This window comes from Stegostoma tigrinum, chromosome 32 (genome assembly GCF_030684315.1).
Source record: "Stegostoma tigrinum isolate sSteTig4 chromosome 32, sSteTig4.hap1, whole genome shotgun sequence".
Lineage (NCBI taxonomy): Eukaryota > Metazoa > Chordata > Chondrichthyes > Orectolobiformes > Stegostomatidae > Stegostoma > Stegostoma tigrinum.
In genome coordinates, this window is record NC_081385.1 from 38,824,099 (window position 1) to 38,845,532 (window position 21,434).

The 21,434-nt window shown below is 42.3% G+C and overlaps 1 protein-coding gene and 1 long non-coding RNA gene across 5 annotated transcripts in view; one reads left to right on the top strand and one right to left on the bottom strand.

The window, feature by feature from the left end:
* Positions 1-18,469, top strand: part of siae (sialic acid acetylesterase) — a 77,484-nt gene extending 59,015 nt beyond the window's left edge. For all 4 annotated transcript variants that reach the window (XM_059638920.1, XM_048562398.2, XM_048562400.2 and 1 more), the window contains 4 exons: positions 2,836-2,969; positions 11,988-12,142; positions 13,016-13,208; positions 15,957-18,469. In XM_059638920.1, the coding sequence (XP_059494903.1) occupies positions 2,836-2,969; positions 11,988-12,142; positions 13,016-13,208; positions 15,957-16,196 (722 nt within the window). In that variant the 3' untranslated portion in view covers positions 16,197-18,469. The remainder of the gene's footprint in view (positions 1-2,835; positions 2,970-11,987; positions 12,143-13,015; positions 13,209-15,956) is intronic.
* The window catches only part of LOC125467050 (uncharacterized), a 94,586-nt gene that overhangs the window by 3,141 nt on the left and 70,011 nt on the right, over positions 1-21,434 (bottom strand). The gene's annotated exons all lie outside the window — the stretch shown is intronic.

Genomic DNA, 21,434 nt, shown 5'->3' on the forward strand with positions numbered 1-21,434 from the left:
GTGTCTGTGTCTACCACCTCTGCTGGCAATGCATTCCAGGCACCCACCACCCTCTGCGTGAAGAGCTTTCCACGCATATCACCCATAAACTTTCCTCCTCTCACTTTGAACTCGGGACCCCTAGTAATTGAGTCCCCCACTCTGGGGGGGAAAAAGCTTCTTGCTATCCACCTTGTCTATACCCCTCATGATTTTGTAGACTTCAATCAGGTCACCCCTCAATCTCATAACTAATGTCCACTTTTCTAAATGACAGACCCCCGCCCCATCAATTTTGCAAGGGGTTGGGTATTCATTAGCTGCGAGAAGTAGTTTACCATTTGCTTAAAATCTCCCCAATGGAGAACTGTGCCATCAGGCATCACAATTGGTATGAAAGGTGCTGCCCATTCCACAAACTGCATTGGTTTTCAGTCTCCTGATTTCCATCTCTACTACTGCCTGCTCAGCAAATGACATTGGGTGGGCCTTGCAAAATCATGGAATCGCTTCCTGGTCAACATGTAAAGTGGCTTTGGCCCCAGTGATAGTCACTAGCCCTTCCTGAAGAAGTTCTGGGTATTTCATTTGAATTTCACTTAGGCAGCTGTTTTTTAATTGAAAAATGTTGAACCAATCAAGGTAAATCTTTCTCAACTACTTCTATCCCAATAGCTTTGGGCCTGAGCCTGTTACTACAACTATAACTGTACCAAGTGCTTCTCATAGGAGACTAGAACCAAAGTTGCACCCTTAATCTGTAGCTGCTCCCTGGTGCACCTTCTCAGACTGGCCAAAGTCTTGCACAAACGTAAAGGTTGGCGTCCAGACCAAATCTTGTCGAAGATGAGTTCTGCAACCAATGAAAAAGCTGTGCTGGTATTGACCTCCATGAGAACCAGGTGACCATTTAACCAGACATTAATTTTAATTGGTTCTGATTTGGATGTTGCTAAGCAATTTAACTATCACACCCCACATGTAGTTGGATATTGCAAGGTGTGACTTTCCTGGATATCAGCTTGTGCATTCCCTTACTCAAGTCAGTTCACGTAGGGCTCCTTTGCTGTTTTGAATCTGCACAGTGGCAGCAGCTACAATGGCTTTCTGGCCCAGATCCTAAAGAATGTTTTAGCCATTTGGTTGAGGCTCGGCATTGTTGTGGGGTTTTGCTCTGGACTGGCTTAGGGTCCCTCTGCTCCGGATATGTCCCGTGAGACCGTCTGTGATTGCTTATGCTCAAGTGGCATTCCCCAAGTTCAGTCGGACAGGTGATGGGGTCCATTTCCATTGGGTTACCCTGGAGCTCCCATGCTTCACTTGCTGCATTTTCGTACCTGTTTGAACTCCAGTTGGGGTTCAGTTAGTAGGTGCTTTTCCATGGTTACTTCATTAATCCCACTCTCATTGCCACTGAAGTAAGTGCTCGGAGCCCAGTATCTCGTCACCAAGTCACCCTTTATTTACATGTGCACAGTACACTGACAGTGACTAGTCTGTCCTTGAAGTCTAATGACTCTGAATCCCCTATTTTTTCTCATTTAAGTCAGGAGACTCCCTGAATCACCTGTTTATATATATATTTTTCTCTCATTGAAGACACTGTTGTGCAAATAATTTAATTTAGCATTTCCACCAGCTGGAAAAACACACATGCGGCCAGAGAACCAGTGACAAGCAAGGCCTGATGGTGGCAATGCTATGTGAAAAAAGTAAAGGGGGGAGAGTAGAGATTAAATCAAAACAAAATTGGAGGGGAAAATAAAACACTCCACCCCTTGCACTGCCCGACTCTCCCTAAAAGTATTGAGGGCATTGATGGACACAGCATACTCCCTCTCCAAGGACTCCCGGGCTCTAAGATACCTACAGAAGAGGGCCATACAATTGGCTTAAATGACCCCCTCTATGGCCAAGAGATGATAAGGTGTAGAGCTGATGAATACAGCAGGCCAAGCAGCATCAGAGGAGCAGGAAAGCTGATGTTTCAGGCCTAGACCCGTCTTCATTTTTCTGTTAATGGCCAGTTTGCAAGTCCCAGGAGCAGACTGATGAGGAGATCCTCTGACCTGCCTGCTCCCATCTGCACCAGTTGCCCAAAAGATCAGGAACATTGAGCTGAGGTGCAACCAAAAATAGAGCAGAGGGTTCTTCATGGAACTAAAAAGGGAGTGCAAACTCCCACAACAAATGTACACATTGTCCAAGGATTCCACAGTACTGCAAAATAAACAATTGGGCTGGGAGTTCATGAACTACTGCAATTTGTGATTGCATGGGACTGTTGCATGCAACACCCTTCAATCTAGATCCTTGAGGGAAAGGGGAAGGACTCCCGCGTGGAGACCCCTCCACTGGTCATGCCCACCACTTGGAGGTAAGTAGGTGTGCTCAGGCGTGTCCAGGTGGTGGATGAAGAAGGGGTGGATAATCTGGAGCAGCAGTCTATACAGGGCCCACCATTTTGCTTCCCTAAAATAATGCCCTGCTTCTATCTGTCTGCCAGGACTTCCTGATTTGGCCCAGGTTAACAACCTTAATCAAGAACTCATGGTCAGTAAGATCTATCTGCTTCCAATCACTACAATCATCTACCAAATTCAATGACATAAAGTTGAGAGACTCGAGGATTTCCCGTCAGTAGAGGCAAATTAAAATCCTCAGCCTCACTTAGTTTTTGTGATGCATTTGAACTAAATTGACCAAATAAAGGCTGTTCTTAATCATAAGGTGCGAGGACTTTAAGTTATATGGAGTGATCTTAATGGTCTTTGCTTAAATGATGAACGTGACATGAAAGGCTTACCCCCCTATAGCTTTTGAGGCTGAGTTTTACTTCATGTGATTTCCTTGCAGGTGAAGCAAACACAGTCTTGCACACTGCACAGTATAACTGCACCTTCCCAGCAATGATAGAGGATTGGAGGCAGATTTTCCATCAAGGCTCTGGCGGAGCCACAGAAGCAGACTTCCCTTTTGGATTTGTCCAGGTAATTTAAAACGGTTATATTTTGAATAAAACAGAGAACTGTGGATTCTGGGGATCTGAAGCAAACGAAAACAGAAGTTCCTTTACTTTGAACAACCTTCTCTGTTGCTTCATCAAAGCACTCAATTAGAATAATCAAAATGCTTCATCTATTCTGGCTGTTCTTAATTAACCTAAAGCTCTCCCAGTGTCTGTTAATTTTTTCCCTGATTATGCTTTCTAAAATCCTGATCTGTGGATACTGTGAATTTTTCTATATCCTTCCTTGAATAAAATATCACATTTGGCACATTTCCAATCCTCTGGCACCTCTCCTCTAAGGGAGGTTGGAAGATTCTGCTGTCTCCTTCTTCACTCCCTTCAGCAACCTGGGACACAAACCAATGGAGCAGGCAGCTGTATCCACTCTAAGCATAGCCAGTTTATCCATAAACCCAGAAAAACAATTTTCAAAAAAACAAGACACACAAACAAAAGCTGAAATTGCTAGAAGAAACTCAGCAGGTCTGGCAATTTCCACGAAGAGAAAGCTGAATTAATGTTTTAGGTCTAGTGACCCTTCTTCAGAATTGATTGTAGCTCGAAAAATGGGTGGTATATGTGTGGCACATATGCTAAAAATGAGTGGCGGGGAAGAGGGAGGAAAGAATCAGCAATAGGAGGAGATGGAGCCCAGAGAGAGAAAAACAGTTGGGCAGACAAAGGAATGGTTAAAGGGCAGCCTGGGAGATTTAATAGCTGCTACTTGGGACAAGTAATGGCAGACAATGGGATGTTTAACAAGGCCTGGTGTGTGAAAGTTGGGTAGGGTTTTGGGAGAAGATGCTCAAGCCCTAAAATTGTTGGAGTCAACTTTGAGTTCAGTAGGCTGTCAGGTTCCCAAGTGGAGACTAAGGAGTTGTTTATCTAGCTTGAGCTAAATTTCACAAGATCACTGCAGCAAGTCTAAAAGAGATCTGTTGGCTAGCAGACATGGTGGTGCGTTGAAATGGCAGGCACCCAGAAGGTCAGGTATACTTGTGCAGACGGGTGTTCTATAAAGCGGTTACCCGGTCTGTACTTTATCTCGCCACTGGAGAGGAGACGACATTGTGAGCAGTAAATACAATAAAATAGATTGAATGAACCGCTTTATCTGGAAGATGTGCCTGGGCCTTGGATAGTGAGGAAGGAGGAAGTAAACAGGCAGGAGCTACACCTCAGATTGCAATGGAAAGTACCATGGGGGTGTTGGGAGATTTTGAGTGGAGGAGGTGTGTGCCAAGCTGGAGGTAACCGTCCTTGTGGAAGGCTAGCAAGGGAGGGTAGAGGAATGTGTCTGGTGGAAGCTTTCTGCTGGAGGTGGCAGAAATGGTGGCTAGTGATCCTTTGGATATAGATGCTGGTGGGATGGTAGATGAGGACAAGGGGGACTTCATTGCTGTTGTGGGAGGAAAGACAGAGTGAGGGACGAATTGCCAGAGATAGGCTGGACACAGCTGAGGGGCCTTTCAACCACAGTGTTGGGGAATCCTCAGTTGAGGAGGAAAGTGGACATTTTGGAGGCTCCCTTATTGAAGTTGGCAGTATTGAAACAGGTGCAATGAAAATCGAGGAGTGGGAGGATGGAATGGAGTGTTTACAGCAAGCAGGGTATGAGGTAACTGTGGGAGTCAGTGGTTTTGTAGTGGATATTGGTGGGTAGCCAATCTGCAAAAATTGAACCAGCGATGGACCAGGTGAAGGTGAAGGTGAGAGCAGGGCGGAAATTTGAAGTGAAATAGATAAACCTTTCCAATTCCAAACAAGACAGGGAAGCAGCACTGATGATGTCATTGATGAACTGGACAGAGAATTGTTGATAGGGGTAGAATAGCACGGCAACAAGGAATGTTTCAGGTACCTTACAGTGCATTTTCAGTACATCTACCATCTCAATTTTTGGCAATACGTCACCAATATGCCCTTCTGTAGTAAATGCTGGTATAAAGTGCTCACGTTTTAGCCGTGCCCTGTTACTTTAAGCATAAATTACCCTTTTAGTCTTTAATTTGTCAATCTATTACCTGACTACTTATAGAAAATTTCTGAGCCTCTTTTATGTTAACTACAATTCCAATCTCATACCGTCTTTCTACTGGTTCTATTTTCCACTTCACTTTGCCTCTATTTAGTTCTGTTTATTCATGAACGATTGCCCTTAAAAGCACCATCTATTCTTCTCTATTTTCCTCACTAGCCAAGGAACCATGGCTTTGGTTCCCTTTCCTTTTGCCTTTATTGAAACATATCAAGTCTGTATCTAAAACACCCTTTGTTCCATTACTGCTTTTCCTGTCAGTCCTTGGTTCCATTTGACTTGGTTAGATGCCTTCTGCCTATTGCAAGAAAATTTAGCATGTCCACAATGACTTTTACCAGTTTCTTTAGATGCACCACAGAAAGCATCCTGTCTGGGTGCATCACAGCTTGGATTAGCAACTCCTCTTTTTCCCAAGACTGCAAGAAATTAGCGTTGTGATTGCAGCCCAGTCCATCACACAAACCAGCCTTGTATCCATTGACTCCATCCATACTTCCCACTGCCTCAGGAAAGCAGCTAACATAATCAAAGACTCTCCCATCCCAGTTGTATTATCTTCCATCTTCTTCCATCAGGCAGAAGATTCAAAATTTTGAAAACATATGTCAACAGATTCAAAAACAGCTTCTTCAAGAGACCTCCTATATGTTAAAGTTGATTCTTTTTGCACTTTGTAGCTGAGGAGTGCTACATTCTGCATTCTGTTCTGTTACCCTAATGTCTTATGTATGGTGTGATTGGCCTGGACAGCATACAAAACAATACTTTTCACTGCATCTCAGCAGGTGAAAATAATAAAATCAAACCAAGTCTAGATGTTCTAGTTTATATCAATTGTTGCTTTAGTCTATCGATAATCTAAGCCTTACGATAGGTGATCATTCTTATCCAAGTGTTTTCCCATAGACATTTGGTGCACATGGCCCATCTTATTTCCTAGCACCAGATACAGCAATGTCTTCTTTCTTGCTGAATTGAACACACTGGATGAATAAATTCTCCTCAACATTTTTCAGAAGTTCTTCTGCCTTCCTACTATTTTCCATTATTTCACTCTACTATTATCTATATTGATATTTGGGTAATTAAAACTCCCCAGCATAATCTCTCTCAAATTCTTTCCTATCTGTCTGATTCCTCTGCAAATTCTACGCTGCTCTGTCTCATTATTTGGAAGCCTACAGAGTGCCCTAAATCATGTGATAATTACCTTTTTTGCTTCTCAGCTTTAACTAAATGGATTCCATCCTTGCCCCATCAAGAACATCTTCTTTCTAATCTTCCTAAATCTGTACTACTGTTTTTCTTTCCCTAACTATTCCAAACTTCCAAGGAACTGTCTCAAATGTATCTTTTAGGCTGCCCTTGGGTGTTGTCAAACGTCCCGTGATTATTGTTACCTTTGTTATAAGCTTCTATTCTGGCTGGTGGCATAGCTGCAACCAGAGACCCTGTAAACTACTCTCACCTGTGTTTGCAGTCCGTTTTTATTCCTCAGCTCCATCCTATTGATACTGATCTTCTGGGCCAAAATCCTTTCTCGTGACTTTCATCCATTACTAATAGGGATACTACTACTTCACTTTTCCATTCGGTCTTTTTTGAAATGTCTAATACAGTATAATGTTTTAATTTGCAACCTTGGTTACCATGAAAAGTCTCTGGCTATTGAGGGGAAAACTGGTTGGAATCGTACCTAGCACAGAGAAAGATGCCCGTGGTTGTTGGAGGTTAGTCATCTCAGCTTAAGAATCATTTCTGCAGAAGTCCCTCAGGGCCTTGGCCTAACCATCTTCAGTTGCTTCATCAACAACATTCCCTCCATCCTAAGGTCAGAAGTGAGGATGTTTGTTGATGATTGCTCAATGTTCAGCAGTGTCTGTGACTCCTCACGGCGCTAGGGACCCAGGTTTGATTCTACCCTCGGGCGACTGTCAGTGTGGCTTTTCCACATTTTCCCCATGTCTGTGTGGGTTTCCCATGGGTGCTCCGGTTTCCTCCCACAGTCCAAAGATGTACAGGTTAGGTGGATTGGCCATGCTAAAATGCCCATAGTGTCCAGGAATGTGAGGCTACGGGGATTATCCATGGGAATTGCAGGGTTAAAAGGATAAGGTTGAGCTATGGGTAGGATACTCTTCTGAGAGTTGGTGTGGACTTGATGGGCCTTATAGCCTGCTTTCATACAGTGGGATTCTATAATTCACAGATACTAAAGCAGCCCATTTCCAAATGCAACAAGATCCGGACAGTATCCAGGCTGGGCTGTCAAGTTAGGAGTACCATTCACACCACAGTAATCCAGACAATGGCCATCATCATTAGAAACAATCTAAACTACCGCTCCTTGACATGCAGTGGTGTCACTGAATCCCTCATTATCAATATCCTTGGGATCATCATTGACCAGAAAACCAACTGTAATCACCACATAAACACTATGGCTGCAAGAGCAGGTCAGAGGCTGGGAATACCGTAGGGAGTAACTCACTTCTTGACTCCCCAGAGCCACTCCATTAGATACAAAGCACAATCAGGAGTGTGATGGAATACTCCCCACTTGCCTGTATAGGTGCAAGTCCAACAACAATCGAGAAGCTTGACACTATCCAGGACAAAGCAGCCTGCTTGATTGGCACCACATCCACAGACTTGGGCTGTGTGCATCACTGATGCTCAGTAGCAGCAGTGTGTGTTATCTAAAAGAATCTCTGTAGAAATTCATCAAAGATCTTCAGAAAACACCTTCCAATCCTATGTCCACTGCTATCAAGAAGACCAAGAGCGACAGATATATCTGAACATCACCAGTTGCAAGATCTCCACCAAGCCAGTTCAAGCCTCCAAGGAAATATATCTCTGTTCCTCAATTGTCACTGGGTCAAAGTTTTTGAATTCCCTCCCTAATGGCATTGTGTGTGTCAACCCATTGTGGTGGACTGCAACATTTCAAGTAGGCAGCTCACCACCACCAGTGACAAGCAGTAAAGGCTGGGCAGCCAGCGGCACCTTAACCCATGAATGAATTTAAAAAAGGCTATTACGTCAAATACATTTCAGTCTATTGAGGTCACTGTCTGACTGACTTGTTAAAAATACCTTATGTTCTGTTAAAAACCATTTGTTTTTACAGCAGTACTCCTTGTTCGATCCTTATTTGCTTAAGTACTGTCACTGTCAAACTCTTTATACATTTCTCCATTCTTTGAGTATTTGTATTTTAAACTTTGCCGTAACTTTTCTCTTTAGATTTCTAGCTTTCCCCTCAGATGAACTCTTTGCCTCCCCAGTAAGTTTAAACCCTACGCACAGGCTTGATTACGTGATTTGCCTGGATGCTGATCCCGGAGTAGGTAAATGGAAGCCCATGTGAGCAAAATAGCTGCCTTTTTTCTCAGCACTTTTTCCCACATGACTCTTCAATTTTCTTGATTCTTTAATATGAACAACAATTGATGCATTGTTCAGGTAGTACATTGATTAGATTTGATTTATTGGCAGCGGCTGGCGAGCAGTATGGCAGATCATAATAAACAAGGACGTACAGATCATAGTGTGAAAAATACTGGGATAGAGTGAGGCATTCAGGTTAAATGGCACAGGACGTGTGTGAGGCAAGATCAGCATTAACAGATCAACATAATTTGAAGTTAGAGAGTCCATGCATCAATCTAGTGACAGCAAGGAAGAAGCTGTTCTTGGACCTGCTAATGCATATGTTCAAGCTTCTGTATCTTCTACCTGATGGAAAAGATTGTAGGAGAACATTACTGGGGTGTGATGGGTCTTTGATGATTTTGACATCCTGTCTGTGACAACGAGAGGTGTAAATGGAGTCCATATATAGGAGGTTGGTTTCCTTGATGGGCTGGGCAGTGCACATAACGTTCTGTAGTTTCTTATTGTCCTAGCAGACCAGTTACTATACCTGGACAGCATACTTTCTATGGTGCATCTGTAATTGTTGGTGAAGGCCCTGAATGGCAATGCCAAATTTCCTCAGTCACCTGAGGAAGAAGAGACGTTGTGTCTTCATTACTGTCGCATCTGCATGGGAAGTCCAGGACAGGTTGTCAATTATCGTCACTTTTAGTAACTTGACACACTCAACCATCGCTCCGTTGATGTAGATGGCAATGTGATCTCCATGTTTCTTTCTGAAGTTAATGATCAGTTCTTTTGCTGACATTGACAGAGAGGTTAATATCTTAGAATGTACAGCACAGGAACAGACCCTTAGGCTCATGATGTTGTGCTGAAATGCTGCCAAAATATACTAATACCTTCTGTCTGCCCTCGGTTCATACCCCTCCATTCTTGCATATTCATGTGCTTGTCTAAAAGTCCCTTAAACGCCCCTATCGTATTTGTCTCCACCACCACCACCCCTGACAGCACATTTCGGACTCCTACCACTCTTTACGTTTAAAAAGCCTTCCCCTCACATCATCTTTGAACTTTCCCTCTCTCTCCTTAAATGCATGCCCCCTGGTTTTAGACATTTCAACTCTGTGAAGAAGGATTCTGATTGCAAAGTCTATCTGTGCATTTCATAATTTTATTGACTTCTATCAGGTTTCCTGTCAGCCTCCACCACTCCAACATCTCTAGCCTCTCCTTCTAGCTTATATCCTTTAATCCAGGCAGCATCCTGGTAAACCTCTTCTGCACTCTTTCTAAAGATTCCACATCCTTCCTGTAAAGTGACCACCAGTGTTAAACGCAATACTCTAACCAAAATCTTATAAAGCCATAACATGATTTTCTGACCCTCGTACTCTGTTCACTGACCAATAAAGGCAAGCATGCCAAATGCCTTCTTTATCACCCCACATACTTGTATGGCCACTTTCAGAGAGCCATGGACTTGAACCCTAAAATCCCTCTCTATATCATTGCTGTTCTGGGCAATGCCATTAACTATACTTTCCCTTAATATTTGATCTCCCAAAATGCAACACCTCACACTTGCCCAGATTAAACTTTAAGTGTCATTTTTCCACCCATATCTGTAACTGATCTATATCTCGCCGTGTCCATCTACACTATCCACAACTCCACTTATCTTTGTATCATCTGGAAACTTACTAACCCACCCATGTACATTTTCATCCAAGTTATTTATATATATCACAAACAGCAGAGGCTCCAGTGTGGATCCCTGCGGAACATCACTAGTCACAGACCTCCAGCCAGAAAACCACCCTTCCACCACAATCCTCTCCCATCTATGGGCAAGCCAATTCTGAATACATGCAGGAAAATCACTGTGAATCCCATGTATCTTAATCCTCTGGATGAGCCTACCATGAGGGACCTCGTCAAAAGCCTTACTAAAGTCCATGTAGGTAACATTGCTGTACCCACATCGATCACTTTCGTCACCTCCTTATGGGGTGGTATTACCTAGTGGTATTATCGCTGGACTGTTAATCCAGAAACCCAGATCATGGTCTGGGGACCTGGATTCAAATCCTGCCATTGAACTAACAATCTAATGATGACTGTGAATCCATTGTTGATTGTTGGGAAAAACCCACCTGCTTCACTAATGTCTTTTAAGGAAGGAAACTGCCATCCTTACCATACTTCAGACCCACAACAATGTGGTTGACTCTTAACTGTCCTCCGAGCAATTAGAGATGGGCAATAAATGCTGCCTTAGCCAGTGAAGCCCTCATCCTGCGAATGAATTTTTAAAAAAGTTCAGTTGTTAGTAAGACATGACTTGCCCTGCACAAAGCCATGCCGACTGCCTCTAATTAATTTTCCAAATGCACATTAATCCTATCCCTAAGAATTCAGTCCAGTAGGTTCCCAACCACCAATATGAGAGTCACTGGTCTGTAGTTTCCTGGATTATCCCTACTTCCCTTCTGGAACAGAGGAACAACATTAGCTACTTAGATAACACGATGTGAAGCTGGATGAACACAGCGGGCCAAGCAGCATCAGAGGAGCAGGAAAGCTTGACGTATCGGGTCGGATCCCTTCTTCAGAAAATCAGAAAAAAACATTAGCTACTTGCCAGTTCTCCAGGATTTTTCCAGTGGCAAGCAAGGATACAAAGATTTTGGTCAAGGCCCTAGCAATCTCCTCTCTCTTGCCTCTTTCAGTCATCTGGGTACATACCATCGGGCTTTGGGGACTTATCTACCTTAATGATCTTCAAAAGACCCAACACCACTTCTTTTTTGACTTCAAAATGCTTTCGTAAACCAGTGTTTATTGCCCTTCACTAATTTAGATCAAAGCACTCCAAAAAGAGTCTTCACTCTTTGGTCTACCTGATGTTTTAAGAAAGAGATAGATAGAGCTCTTAAAGATAGTGGAATCAAGGGTTATGGGGACAAGGCAGGAACAGGATACTGATTGTGGATGAGCAGCCATGATCATAATGAATAGTGGTGCTGGCTTGAAGGGCTGAATGGCCTACTCCTGCACCTATTGTCTATTGTTTGAATCTTTTGCTGACCTCTTATTTTGTTGTCAGACTTCCCACTCTCAATTCTATCCCTTTGTTCGCCTCCCACATTCTCTGAGCACACTATCCCCTCTTCACAATAGCATTCCTGATTTCTCTACTTCCCCTACTGCACTGTCACCTGCCGACACCACTCCATTCCCGCATCTTCTCCCCACTTGCCCATCTGAGCACTCCCGGCCTTTCTATGCAGTTCGAGCTGCCACTCCGACAGTGTTGTGCTCCCACAGTGCAGCTGCTCCAACAGTTTTCTTGGATGTGTTCAGTACTGGCCTTATGACAATATCGCACTCACTCAGTATTGTCCCTGCAAGGGTTGTAATCGCTCTGTACTATCCCTCTGAATATTTGGCACTCATTCAGTACTGTCCTTTAACAGCATAGCTGTCATTCCCTCAATGTTGCTCAACTACTTTAATTTCATTTATATTTATTATGGTTAATAAAGATTGCTGTAATTGTTATTCCTTTAGCTGTCCACCGACCACCATGCTGTACCAGATGATTCTTTCCCATGGATACGTTGGCATCAAACTGCTGATTTTGGTTATGCTCCAAACTCGAAGATGAAGAGAACTTTCATGGCAGTTGCAATGGACCTGGGTGATGAGGAATCACCTTATGGCGTGTAGGTACCAAATTTGAAAATGGGCTGTCGAGATAAACCTGCGTAAGGTCAATCACACTTTTGCATTTAAAACCAGGGCCACTCAGATTGTAAAAAGCCCAGACAGGGTGCAATTTGTCAACAGTTGTGAATGGTGGTCTGCACATACCCTCAATATGGATGAGTGATAATGGGAACTGCAGATGCTGGAGAATCCAAGATAACGAAATGTGAGGCTGGATGAAGGGTCTAGGCCCGAAACGTCACCTTTTGTGCTCCTGAGATGCTGCTGGGCCTGCTGTGTTCATCCAGCCTCACATTTCATTACCCTCAATATGGATATTGCTTTTGCAAATTGACTGGAAACTTCTTTGACACAGGAACAGAGGTTGGTTAAGACAAAACCATGTGGGAATAATTAATGATGGTTGCAGCCTAAATGGAAAGGTTTCATAACATGTTTACCTGAACAGGGTTATGTAACATAAAGGCGCCATCCATCCTCAGGAAAAAATGTTCCTTTCACATAATGTACTGTCTTCGAAACTTTTAAGTGTATATCATGATCAGAGTTTTAAAGAAGCACCTGTTGCTTATGTAATGCATCAGCAATTTGTGCACAGCAAGATCCCAGAAATTGCAACTGAATCAATGAGCAAGGAGTTTGCCAGGAGCCCAAGAGAACTTCTGTCCATTTCTTTGAACAGTGCTGTAGAACCCTGCATCTACCCAATGTCTTAGCTTAGCTCCTCATTTGACAATGTTGCAGTCCCTTAATACTGCATTGTTCAATTACCTGTTTACAGTCTGAGTGAGAGTGGAACCCACCACCTATTAACTCAGTGGAATCTGAGAGATGCCAGAGTGTGCGAATAAGCATTTAATATTTTACAGCATTCATCCTCGAGATAAACAAGATATTGCGTACAGATTGTATCTTGGCGCTCGAGCAGTGGCTTATGGAGAGACAGCAGTTGTTTTCCAGGGCCCATTTCCAAAGGAAGTTCAGCTCAAGAACAGCAGAGAATTGACCATCACCTACACAGAAGAGTTGACAGTGCTGGAGCTCAGACATGATCTATTTGAGGTATGGCACAGGCACATGGACAATAACAGCAAGATTGCATCAGGGAGATATATTTTGTAACAAGAGAAGGTGTTACTGCACAAAACAAATATTTTGCTTCATGTATTAAATATTGTTTGAATACAGTTCACTTTACTATTCAGGATAGCCAGGGGCACAGTAAAGGGAGGGAAAAGACTTTTGGTGTAAAGTGCATTTATTTCAACATACGAGGCCTGACTGGTAGGCAGATGAGCTCAGAGCATGGATTGGCTCTGGGGACTGGGATATTATATATGGATGAGAGAAGGGCATAACTGGCAGCTCAGTGTTTCAGGATGACAGAAGTACAAGTAAATGAGGAGGGGGAAGTGCCCTTTTAAAAAAGGAGGACATAGCAACAATACTCATCAAATGAGGCCATATAGCTACAACTCAGAAACAAGAAGGGAATGGTCACTCTGTTGGGATTGCATTATAGACCCCCAAATAGCCAGCAGGTACTAGAGGAGCAGATGTGTAGAGAGATTGCAGATACCTATGGGAATAATACAGCAGTTTTGGTTGGAGATTTTAATTTCTCCTGTATTAACAGGGCCACTCAGAGTGTAAAAGGCCCAGACAGGGTAGAGTTTGTCAAATGTGTCCAAGAAAGTTTCCTAAATCAGTTTGTTGAGGTGCCTACTCTGGAGGATGCAATGCTGGACCTCCTGATAGGGAATAAGATCAGGCAAGTGACTGAAATGTCACTCAGAGAGCACTTTGGGTCCAGTGGCCATAACTCTCTTAGTTGTAACACAGTTATGCATAAAGATAGGACAGGTCCACAGGTTGAGGTTCTAAATTGGAGTAGGGCTAATTTTGTGGTCATGAGGCAGGCCCTAGAAGAGGTCAATTGGGTGAGCCTGTTTGAAGGAGAAGGGATGTCTGGCAAATGGGAGGCTTTTAAAAGTTTGATAGCTGGGTTGAGGGAAAAAAAAACTGGTAGGTTTAGGGATCTACATGGTCATCTACATGTGGAGCCACAGGAGATGGGGGAAATTTTTAAAGAATGTTTCTACTCATGAGATGAAAGTGCATGTGTTATATCCCTGTATTTGCATGGAAGGTGGCCATTGAAGGAAGGGGTATTGCATGTGACTGAGGAGTGGACCATGCAATCTCCAGGGAATGGTCCTTTTGAAATGCTGAAATGGGGGGGCAGTGGAAGACATGCTTTGTGACATCTCACTGAAGCTGTCTGCTTATTTTCTGTCTGTTCATGGACATATCTGATTGTCACAGCAACACTATCATGGTTCTTGAAGGAATGTTAAGTTATCTGAAAGAAATAAATTTAATGGGCCAGGTCTTCCAATATCTGGAGCAGTGATGCACCAAATCAGTGAGTGCAGATAGGATCCTGAGGATGTCCTGATGAGTGCACTTGCATGCTAAGTGCCCAGGAGTTTAAAACCTCCAATGGGCTGATCTACAGAGTTCAAGACCCTCCACTATTTCCACTCGTGCAGAGCTCAGGGTTAGACCTTAAGATACACACTACTTAACCCTAGAATTGGAGTTAACCCTCTGGTGTAACTCTGTGTTTACCAGTATTACTCAATTTAACATCTCTTAATCTCATGCTCAATCCAAATATGATCTACTTAACCATTCACCGACTCATTCACACCCACTAAATCATGTATTCACACTCTACATATAAACACACACACAAATATACACACACTCTGAACATCTTCGAAACAATTTAAAAACTTGTGAATGATGTTGGCAAGGCTTATACATTGGCCCATCCCTGATTTCTTTTTTTAAAGCTTGACCACATCAGAGCAGTGACAGGCTTCCTTCCCTGAAAAAGAATTTCTGCCCTCAGACCACCTTGGGGATGTCATTTTTGTAAGGTCAGTACAGGGCTGGGGCACAGCAGCACGATACTATTAATAAGGGCACATTTTGTGGAATGCGTAAAGTTCTTTACCCAGGATCCATTGTAGGAGAGAAACCAATCTAGCTCTGGATTGATTGCTTTGTATGTCCATAACCCAGAGATGGAGGGATTTCTCTGCCACAATAGATCCTGGGTAAAGAACTTCCTATTCTCCAAAAGTTGGTTCTTTCCAAAATCTGTTGCTCTGTCTTCTCTGAACAGACACTTCCTGACTTGATGAGTATTTTCAGTTTTTGTACTGATTTCCCCATGATAACTGCCCCTGCCCATTACAGCATCTGTTCTTAATGCCTGATCAGGATCTGCAAACAAAGTATTTGCTACCCTCCGAGTATCTCCTTGCAAATAAAATTACTGCTTTGAGAATTGAAGTGATTATATCAAGCCACCTGTTTTGCTTGTTAAAGAAGTAAATTTCTTAATCATGGATACGTTAAGAGAAATAGCTTATATTTCTACATTAGTTGTGAGGCAAAATAAATAAATCACTCATTATGAATACACAGGATATATTCAGACAATGCCATTACCTAGTGGTTGCAGTGTCTGATATGGTGGGAATGTGGTTACTGCCTGTGGAAGTGGTTGAGGCAGGTACATTAACAACATTTAAAAGGCATTTGGATGAGTACATTGATAAGAAAGACTTAGAAGGATATGGGGAAAGTTTAGGGAAGTGGGGCTAGCGTGGATGGACATTTTGGTCGCTATGGACTAGTTTTGGCCGAAGGGCCTGTCTCCATGCTGTAGGGCTCTATTACTCTATGACTCAATGATATTAATGCATAACTCATGATAGGATGTTTTTCACTCTCTAGGTTTGTTGCTGCACAACATGGGATTTGTCCAACTGTAAGTGGCTCTTTGTCCCCATTGTCAACCACTCCATCAACACACTATCTTTATCTCTAAGCCAGTGTCACCAGAAGGTGACTGGCATTCGTTATGCTTGGATGGAGTGGCCATGTGACTTGAAGAAGTGTCCCTTGTATGGCAAAGACTCTAACTTACCTGCTTCAACATTCATGCTACCATCAGCCCACAATGGAGTATTCTGAATGGTACCAATCAAATTGTTGCTATAAATAAATGATAAGGATATTTACACTGGTTAAAATATTATCAACTTTAGTGCCGGTAGAGAGCTGGGGTGATGTAAGTCTGATCTTTCACACACAGAGTTTGAAAGACCTGTGGAAGTTATGAATCCAATGTGATCCTGCTAGACTTGTTAATAATAATATATTTTCTATTTTATCTTTTTCTAATCTGTGAAATGAACTAATCTCAGGTGTGTACACATGCTGAAAATATAGCATTGACTTTACTACATGATGTGAATACTTTAAATTATAATAAATTTGTACGGGCCATAATTGGGTTGGGATCTAACAATATTGGGGCAATGATAAATCTATCAAAAGCATTGACTATTAGTAGTTTAATTAAAAATTGATGTGAAATATTTACAGAAAATAAATTAAAATCTGGTCTGTGATCAGTCCATATCCTTGCAATAATTTTAATAGGAACAAAAGCCTTAAATTATAGACTTAAGAGTGCTACAACACTTACAGAACTCATGGCCCATGCGGGAGCTCAAAGCCAAGTCAGTTCACCAATTCATCAGCTATCACGAGAAAGCAGTTTGAAAGTCCTCTTCTAATATTACTGAAATGATGGGTTTAACGTTGGAAGCTACCAACACTGTTTTGTAAGATTAGTTATAAAATGGCCCAACTGGGAATAAAATGAAAATTTGAGCATTGCAACTTCAGCAACTGTTAGTATCAGACTTCTGATAATGCACAAGGGTGTCCTTAAGGTTACATGTGCTGAAAAGGTTTGAAGTTTCCCTTTACCTATATGTTTCTTGCATGCAGATTGGGTAGACTTGATCTAAAAACATTTTCAAGGTACGTCAACATGGAAGGCACAGGAAAAGTCATCATACTGAAAGATCTGTGAGCGGACGTGCCATGGATACAAAAAGTTATTTTGTACTTTGAGATTATTTCTTCTTCTCATTTCATTCTCAACTCCTCAGTATTTAAGCAGCATGTAGCTTAATGCAGCAAGACCTGGACTGGTAGTTGATTAAGGAACATTCACACCACATAATTGCCAGGTAAAGACAACAAACCTTCTTGATTTGGAACTATATCACTATTCCTTCATTGTCATTAAGTCAAAATCCTGAACTCCTACCCAGACTACACAATGGGAGGATCTTCATCACATGGACTTCAACCATTCAGAAAGTGACTCTGCATTTTGGCTGCAAAATCATCGTGTTCAGTTAAACTAACTATTGGACATTAGATAGAGGTAGACAGTTATTTATGTTACCCACTGTGAAACAATTCTAAGGCAAGTTGAGTATAAAATGTAAGAATCTCTGTGGTGTTATTTAGTAGTGAGAACATTTATGAAAGTTTCTTTACCCCTGCCTTTACATGCTTATTTAGATTTTACAAAGGGTCTAGACCTGAAGCATCAGCTTTTGTACTCCTAAGACGCTGCTTGGCCTGCTGTGTTCGTTCATCCAGCTCCACACTTTGTTATCTTTAGTTATACAAATATTCTTTTTGAAACAAGCTTATTTTGTAACTGCTTTTATAAGTCATTAATTGTTTCAGCTTGGTGTGTAGCAAAGTCCCTTCAAAGTTGGATTAGCTCTAATAGTTATCAAACTATCAAAAGAAAATGACCAGTCTAAAGGAATGAGCAACAAATAAAGCCAGAATGCTAAGAGGTGAGGCCAAGTGTAGAATGATGTAAGAAATTCCAAATGGTGATTTTAAGAAATACAAAGGTTGACACTTCTCCTAGTAGGATCAGATTTTTTTTTTCTCTTTCTTATTCTTTTCTTTTCTGCGTGTGCAGGCGTGAGACACAGTTTAAAAAAAAGACACCAGGTGTGCAAATAAAGTTATTAACATACCACCACCAGGTAAAACACCCATGTGACAAAAACATCAGTATCAAGCAGCGTCCCTGTGGGAGCAATGACATTGCGAAAGAAAAAGTTGGGGGGGGAGGGATCAAATCAAAATGCAATTTGTGAGGGAAACAAAGCACTCCACACCTTGTGATGCCTCCTTTCCCGAAAGGCATCGAGAGCTCCAGTGCACACCGCGTGCTCCTCCAGGGACACTCGGGCGCAAGGATCAGATTTTATTGTTTGTGTTAATTGCTTTAATCTGTTGATTACTAGACACTTCTTGTTCATAAGAATTATACATTGTTTGTGAGTCAACTTGCTTAAATGTGACTGCTACGTATGCTTTTAAACCAACTATGAGTAAAATATGCATCTTCCACACCAGAATGGGTTGGCCTCCTTTGTAATTTCTTGCACCATTTTATTTTTGCATTGACTTGCAAATGAGCCCTTTTAAAGTATATATTGAATTCTCTTCTGAAGGTAACTATTGGATTCACTTCCACCACCCTTTCTGTTAAAGCATTCCAGATCACAAAACATAATATTCAACTGGTGAGTTGTTTTTTTTAATCAATCAACCAGCACTTGAAAATCCCAAACAAAATGTCTACTGTAAAAGGTGAGTCCACGATTGGACCATGCTTGCTGAACAATTCCGAGTGCACTATTAGCAATGTTATCAACATATTTAAGATAATTATTTGAACTTGTAAAACCAATGACATGTTGATGCTGTGAAGATTCCTTACAGTAACTCAAAATTGATGGACCAGTCGAAACAGGAACATTCCTCATCACAGTGGATGTTTTGGCGCTCTACATTAACATCCCCCATGACACGGCATCATTGCAACAGCCTCAACGCTCAATAGCAACAACTGCCAATCCCCATATTTCATCCTACAACTCATCCACTTCATCCTCGAGCACAACATCTTCACTTTTCATAACCAGTTCTTTATCCAGACACATAGAACAGCCATGGGGACCAGATTTGTGACCCAATATGCTAACATATGAGAGAGTTCGAGCAAAACATCTTTGCGAGCAGAACCTCCAACCAATGCTATACACCAGATACATTGAGGACATTTTCTTCCTTTGGACGCATGACGAGGAATCACCTGAAACAACAACATAGTGAATTCACTGAGTTTTGTCCCACCATCAGACTTACCATAGACTACTCTTCAAAATCAGTCTAATTCTTGGACATACCCATCTTCATTAAGGAAAGACACTTCAGTATGTCACTCTACTGCGAGCCCACAGATAACCTCACAATGCTTCACTTTTCTAGCTTCCACCTCAAACATATTAAAGAAGCCATCCCCTACAGACAAGCGCTGTGCATGCACAGGCTCTGCTCATATGAGGAAGAACGTGACAGACACCTGAAGGTTTGAAGGAAGCCCTTATAAGAATGGGATACGATGCACAACTCATCGATCACCAGTTCTGATATGCCACAGTGAAAAGTCACCATGACCTCCTCAGAAGACAAACGCAGGATATGACTGATAGAGTACCCTTTGTTATCCAGTACTTCCCAGAGCAGAGAAACTACGCAATGTTCTTTGCAGCCTTCAACATGCCTTTGATGACAATGATCATCTCTCCAAGATCCCTATGCCTCCAATACTTGCAGAAGTATTAGGGTTGTTGTCATGGATGACTTCAACTTCCCTAATATAGACTGGAACCTCCCAAATACAAATAGTTTGGATGGAGCCGATTTTGTCAGATGTGTCCGGGAAGGATTTCTGACAATATATAGGCTGTCTAGAGGGGAGGCCATATTTGATTTGGTGCTTGGCAATGAACCAGGCCAGGCGTCAGATCTGTTGGTGGGAGAGCATTTCAGTGATAACGATCACAACTGCCTGACCTTTACGATAGTCATGGAGAGAGATAGGACCAGATGGTATGGGAAAGTATTTAATTGGGGGAGGGGCAATTACAGTGCTATTAGGCAAGAACTGCAGAGCATAAATTGGGATCGGGTGTTCTCGGGGAAATAAACAACAGAAATGTGGAAGTTGTTTAAGGAGTAACTGCTACAAGTATTGGATAGATTTGTCTCACGGAGGCAAGTAAGGGATGGTAAGGTGAAGGAACCTTGGTTAACAAGACATGTAGAACATCTAGTCAAGAGGAAGAAGGAAGCTTACTCAAGGTTTCGGAAGCAAGGATTGAACAGGGCTCTGGAGGCCTACAAGGTAACTAGGAAAGAACTGAAGAATGGCCTTGGGAGAGCTGGAAAGAGGTAAGAAAAAACCTTGGCAGGTAGGATCAAGGAAAACCCCAAGGTGTTCGATGCTTATGTGAGGAACAAGAGGATGACCAGAATGAGGGTAGGGCCATTCAGGGATAGTGGAGGCAACTGTGCATGGAGTCAGAGGAGGTTGGGGAGGTCCTTAATGAAGACTTTGTTTCAGTATTCACCAATAATACAGGCCTTGACGTTTGTGAGGACAACATGAAGCAGGCAGATATGTTTGAACAGGTTGATGTTAGGAAAGAGGATGTGCTAGAAAATTTGAAGAACATGAGGTTTGTTAAGTCCCCTGGGCTAGATGGAATATACCTAAGGTTACTACGGGAAGTGATGGAAAAGATTGCTGCCCCTTTGACGATGATCGTGCATCCTCACTGTCCATTGGAGTAAAACCAGATGATTGGAGGGTGGTAAATGTCATTCCCTTGTTCAAGAAAGGGAATAGGAATAATTCTAGGAATTATAGACCTGTCATTCTTACTTCTATGGTGGGCAAATTATTGGAGAGGATTCTGAGAGATAGCACTTATGATTACTTGAAAAAGCACAGTTGATTAGAAATGGCGAACAAGGATTTGTGAGGGGCTGGTCATGCCTTGCAAGCCTTAATGAATTTTTGAAGATGTGACAAAACACATTGTTGAAGGCAGAGCAGTGGATGTGATGTATGTGGATTTTTTGATAAGGTTCTCCATGGTAGTCTCATTCAGAAAGCAAGAAGGCATGGGATTCAGGAAAATTTGGTTGCTTGAATACAAAACTGGCTGTCCAATAGAAGACAGAGGATGGTGGTAGATGGAAAGCATTCAGCCTACAGCTCGGTGACCAGTGGTGATGAGGGGAACCGAGTTTAAGAGCTGTGAGGTTATGCTGCAGCTCTATAAAATGCTGGTTTGACCACACTTGGAATATTGTTTTCAGTTCTGGTTGCCTCATTATAGGAAGGATGTGGAAGCTTTAGAGAGGGTGCATGGGACATTTATCGGGATGCTGCCTGGATTGGAAGGCAGGCCTTGTAAGGAAAGGTTGAGGGAGCTAGGGCTTTTTCCATTGGCGTGAAGAGGGATGAGA